The sequence below is a fragment of the Rhincodon typus genome, chromosome 8 (genome assembly GCF_021869965.1).
Source record: "Rhincodon typus isolate 14 chromosome 8, sRhiTyp1.1, whole genome shotgun sequence".
In the NCBI taxonomy this organism is placed as follows: Eukaryota; Metazoa; Chordata; class Chondrichthyes; order Orectolobiformes; family Rhincodontidae; genus Rhincodon; species Rhincodon typus.
Window position 1 is genome coordinate 2008886 of NC_063339.1, and position 6000 is coordinate 2014885.

The 6000-nt window shown below is 44.4% G+C and overlaps 1 protein-coding gene across 1 annotated transcript in view; it reads left to right on the forward strand.

The window, feature by feature from the left end:
• Nucleotides 1–807: 807 nt before the first annotated feature.
• Nucleotides 808–6000, forward strand: part of zgc:163014 (uncharacterized protein LOC100038766 homolog) — a 27298-nt gene continuing 22105 nt past the window's right edge. The window contains exon 1 of the mRNA XM_020512834.2: nucleotides 808–1008. Within this exon, the coding sequence (XP_020368423.2) occupies nucleotides 953–1008 (56 nt within the window). The 5' untranslated portion in view covers nucleotides 808–952. The remainder of the gene's footprint in view (nucleotides 1009–6000) is intronic.

The following is a 6000-nucleotide window of genomic DNA, read 5'->3' on the forward strand; positions in this document are numbered from 1 at the left end:
CTTAGCGAAGAGGCTGAAGATGATGTCTAAGATCTATGAAATAATGAAGACAGCGAGTGGGAATAATGAGATAGTGAATGGGGATCACCGGGGTGATGAATGGAAATTCTGGGATAATGAATGAGAGTTAAAGGGATAATGGGGGTCACAGGGAAAGTGGATGGGAATGGTTGGAATTCTGTACTAGTTATACATTGGATGTGAATGTTGCTGACTGGGTAAGCATTTATTGCCTATCCCTTATAGCCCTTTGAACTGACAGGTTTGCAACCCATTTTTCAGGAGCTGTTAATAGTCAACCACATTGCTCTGGATCTGAAGTCACACGCGGGGCAAACCAGATAAGGAGATTGACTTCCTTCCCCAAAGGGTGAACATTATTGAATCAAATGGGCTTTTGCGACAATAAAATAGGCTTGTATTTTTTAAAAAAAAATTGACATTGAACTGAAATTTCACCATTTGCCACAGTAAGTTTTGAATGTATATCCTCAGGACATTAGCCTAGGCTTCTAGATTACTAGTCCAGTAACATTACCATTGCAACTCCACTACTATCTCCCCCTTGACAAATGAAGAACCTAGGGATAGTGAATGGGATCATGTGGATAGTAAATGTGAATCACTAATATAATGAGTCGGAATCATTAGGATAATGAATAGGGCATCACATACAATTGGGATTATAGAATCACTGGGCTAACAAGTGGGAATAGTTGGGATAATGAGCAGGCTATCACTGTGATAATGAATGGGATATGAATTGGAATCACACAACATGAAGGGAATGTCACCCTTTCCTGAAAACTTACGGTCAAAAGCAGGGGCGCGGCTTGTAGGTGGCGTCATCACGCAGGGCGTGCGTCAGTCGCCAATGGGTGGGGTTCCGTGGTACAGCGCGGGAGCGGGAGATTTGAATTTGGAGGGAAGTCGTTGAGCCACGTGCGGATCAATGATGGAGTTTTATTTGTTGTGTTCACTTGCTGAGCCTCCTCAACAATTATTCAGGTAAAATAGACAGGGCGGAATAAAACTACCAGGGTTCATGGTAGTAACAAACCTCATGCCCCGTCATTAACGTTTTAATTCAGGATTTCTCAAACGTTTTGGAGATAGAAATGACCTTTTTTTTTAAAAAAAATGCATATCCTTCGTTGTGAAGTTTGTGTTTCTGCAGTAGTTTCATTTTGATCGAAATTATAAATTAAGTTCTACTGCAAATGGGGGAAGTAGTGGACTGAGTTGGAGTAAGTTCTTGTTGTGTAGTTAAGGAGGTGGACACAGGTCGTACTTCAGTGGTAAGAGCACAGGGCTTAGTGCAAGGTCCTGTTTACATCCTTTGCGTCACTGCTTCTCAAATCAACAAAATACACATTTGGTAAACATTTTAGCAAAGGATATTTCTACTAACCTCCTCTGTGGCCACCCTGGGATATCCTATTACGATGCTGAAAATCTAAGCTTGTTACCACCTGGCTGCTATTTCCTATTCTCCTTCGTTTTGCTTCCTTTTTGTGGTGGTTATTTATTCTTGAGTGTTTGTATTGATATTCTTGTTGCCTTTGATAGAATGATGATGCCTCCATATCTTAAATGAGTGTCTACTGTGTGTCTGAACAATCTTATTTAATAAGAACAGAAATTGCTGGGGAAACTCAGCCGATCTGGTAGTATCTGTGGATAGAGAAACTGATAAACTCTTAAGAACTTTGGATCATATTGGACTTGAAATGTTAATTCTCTTTCTCTCAACAGATGCTGCAAGACCCGCTGAGTTTCTCCAGCGCTTTGTTTTTATTTCAGTTTTCCAGCATCTGTAGCATTTTTTTATTCTTTCATTGATATAACTGGGGAACTTTCTAAACCACATCAGAGAATGACACACAGAACGCTACAGCAGAGGAACAGGCCCTTTGGCTGACCATTTCTGTGCTGACCATGATGCCATTCTAAACTAATCCTATCTGCCTGCATATGGTCCACATCTCTCTATTCTTTGCATGAGTCTGACTAAATGTCTCTTAAGTTTTGCTATTCTATTTGCTTTTACCATCTCTCCTGACTGTGTTCCAGGCACCTACCACCGTCAGTGTAAAACAAAACTAGCCTTGCACATCTCCTTAAACCTTTTATCCCTCTCATTTAAACTTGTGCCCCACCCTGGGAAAATGATTCTGACTATCCATCCTATCCATACCTTCATAATTTTATATCCTTCTATCAGGTCGCTGCCTCAGACACTCTAGCAAAAACAATTCAAATTTGTCCAACCTCTCATTATAGTTGCCAAACCAGGCAGCATCCTGGTAAACACCTTCTGCATGCTTTCCAAAGACTCCACATCCTTCCTATAGTGTGGTAACCAGACTGCAAATTATACCTCAAATGTGGCCTAACTAAAGTTCTATGCAGCTGCAATATGACATGCCAAATTTTATACTCTGTGCCCTGACCCCTGAAGGCAAGCATGCCATATACCTTCTTTGTGACCTTATCCTCTGTATATCAATGTTCATCGGGGTCCTGCCATTTAATGTAGACTTTGCTCTTGCAATTGACCTCCCAAAATACATCAAGAAGGTGGCATACATTGGGTTTAAGCTATCGGGCTCAAGTGAATCCCTAGGTGACAATAAAAAGTGTAGGACCATACTCAAGAAGGAAATCAGAATAATGAAAAGAGTGTATGAGATGGATCTGGCAGATAAGGTTAAAGATAATCCCAAGAGGTTCTATAGCTATATTAAGAATAAAAGCGTGGCCAGAGAGAGAATAGGTCCCCTTAAAGATCAGCATGGCCGTCTACGTGCGGAGCCACAGGAGATGGGAGAGATTTTCAATGAATATTTCTGCTCAGTGTTTACTGAGGAGAGAATCATGGATGCTAAGGAAATAAGGGAAACCAGTGGGAATGTGTTGGACAGCACACATATTACCAGGGAGGAGGTGTTTGCAGCCTTAAAGCCCATTAAGCTGGATAAATCCCCGGGACTGATCAAGTCCATCCTTGGACATTCTGGGAGGCTGGGAAGAAATTGCAGAGGCCCTTGCAGAGATTTTTGCTTCATCTTTAGCAACTGGTGAAGTTCCAGAAGTCTGGAGGGTAGCTAATGTTGTTCCACTGTTTAAGAAAGGAAGCAATGACAAGCCAGGGAACTACAGGCTAGTGAGCCTGACATCAGTGGTAGGCAAGTTATTGGAGAGGATACTGAGGGACAGGATCAACCAACATTTGGATAGTCACTGTCTGATTAGGGATAGTCAGCATGGATTTGTGCACAGGAAGTCATGTCTGACAAATCTTTTAGTTTTTCGAAGAGGTAACCAAGAAAATGGCCGAGGGTAGGGCAGTGGATGTTGTCTATATGGACTTTAGTAAGGCCTTTGATAAGGTCCCGCACGGGAGGCTAGTCATGAAGGTGAGGTCGCGTGGGACCCAGGGAGAGCTGCTAATTGGATTTCAAATTGGCTCGATGGTAGGAAGCAGAGGGTGATGGTTGAAGGATGTTTCTTGGACTGGAGGCCTGTGACTAGTGGTAGGCCACAGGTGTCAGTGCTGGGACCTTTGTTATTTGTTATTTACATAAATGATCTGGATGTGGATGTACAAGGCATGATTAGTAAGTTTGCGAATGATACAAAATTAGGAGGTATCATTGATAGCGAAGAAGGTTATCAAAAATTACAGAGAGATCTTGATCAGATGGGTAAGTGGGCTGAGGATTGGCAAACACCATTCAATACAGATAAGTGTGAGGTGTTGCACTTTGGAAAGTCAATCCAAGGTAGGACTTGTACAGTAAATGGTAAGGTCCTGAGGAGTATTGTGGAACAGAGGGAAGTAGGAGTATAAGTACATAGTTCATTGACGCTGCTTTCACAGCTAGACAGGGTGGTGAAGAAGGCATTTAACATGCTGGCCTTCATTGATCAAGGCATTGAGTACAGGACTTGGGACGTGACATTACGTTACAGTTGTATAAATCGTTGGTGAAGCCGCACTTGGAGTATTGTGCACAGTTTTGGTCACTCTGTTATAGGAAAGACATGATCAAACTGGAAAGTTGCAAAGAAGATTTATGAGGATGTTGCCAGGACTGAGTTATAGGGAGAGGTTGGCCAGGATAGGACTTTATTCCTTGGAACCTAGGAGAATGAGGGGTGACCTTATTGAGGTGTATAAAATCACGAGGACATAGATAGGATAGAACATAGAATGGTACAGGCCCTTCGGCCCATGATGTGCCATGCTATGCTACTAGGATCAAACTACCCCGCATACCCTACATTTTACTATCATCCATGTGCCTATCCAAGAGTAGCTTGAATGTCCCTAATATATCTGACTCCACTACCACTGCCGGCAGCGTATTCCACGCGCCCGCCACTCTGTGCAAAGAACCTACCTCTGACATCTCCCCTATACCTTCCTCCAATCACATTATTATGTCCCCACATCATAATCATTTCCACCCTGGGGAAAAGTCTCTGGCTATCCACTCTATCTATGCCTCTCATCATCTTGTACACCTCTATCAAGTCACCTCTCATCCTTCTTTGCTCCAATGAGAAAAGCCCTAGCTCCATCAACCTTTCCTCATAAGACCTGCCCTCCAGTCCAGGCAGCATCCTGGTAAATCTCCTCTGCACCCTCTCTAAAGCTTCCACATCCTTTCTATAATGAGGGGACCAGAACTGAACACAATATTCCAAGTGTGGTCTAACCAGAGTTTTATAGAGCTGCAGCATAACCTCGCGGCTCCTAAACTCAATACCCCTGCCAATGAAAGCAAACACACCATACACCTTCTTTACAACCCTTTCAACTTGGGTAACAACTTTGAGGGATCTGTGGACATGGACCCCAAGATCCCTCTGTTCCTCCACACTGCCGAGAATCCTGCCACTAACCCTGTATTCTGCATTCAAATTCGACCTTCCAAAATGAATCACTTCACACTTTTCTGGGTTGAACTCCATCTGCAACTTCTTTGCCCAGCTCTGAATCCTGTCATTGTCCAGTTGCAACCTACAACAGCCCTCCACACTATCCACAACTCCACCAACCTTCGTGTCATCAGCTAACTTACTAACCCACCCTTCCGCTTCTTCATCCAAGTCATTTATAAAGATTACAAAGAGCAAGGGTCCCAGAAGAGATCCCTGCAGAACACCACTGGTCACCGAGCTCCAGGCTGAATACTTTCCATCTATTACCACTCTGTCTTCTATTGGACAGCCAGTTTTGTATCCAGACAGCCAAATTTCCCTGAATCCCATGCCGCCTCACTTTCTGAATGAGCCTACCATGGGGCACCCTATCAAATGCCTTGCTAAAATCCATATACACCACATCCACTGCTCTATCTTCATTGATGTGTTTTGTCACATCCTCAAAGAATTCAGTAAGGCTTGTGAGGCATGACCTGTCCCCCTCAAAGCCATGACAACAAGGTGCAGGGCTGGATGAACACAGCAGGCCAAGCAGCATCATAGGAGCAGAGAGGCTGACGTTTCGGGCCTAGACCCTTCATCAGAAAAGGGGGAGGGGAAGGGGGTTCTGAAATAAATAGGGAGCGAGTGGGAGACGATAGAAGATGGATAGAGGAGAGGATAGGTGGAGAGGAAACAAACAGGTCGAAGAGGCGGGGATGGGGCCAGTAAAGGTGAGTGTAGGTGGGGAGTTAGGGAGGGAATAGGTCAATCCAGGGAGGATGGACAGGTCAAGGGGGCGGGATGAGGTTAGTCGGTAGGAGATGGAGGTGCGGCTTGAGGTGGGAGGAAGAACAGGTTAGGGAGGCAGGGACGAGCTGGACTGGTTTTGGGACGCGGTAGGGGGAGGGGAGATTTTGAAACTTGTGAAATCCACATTGATACCATTGGGCTGCAGGGTTCCCAAGCGGAATATGAGTTGCTGTTCCTGCAACCTTCGGGTGGCATCGTTGTGGCACTGCAGGAGGCCCAGGATGGACATGTCGTCTGAGGAATGGGAGGGGGAGT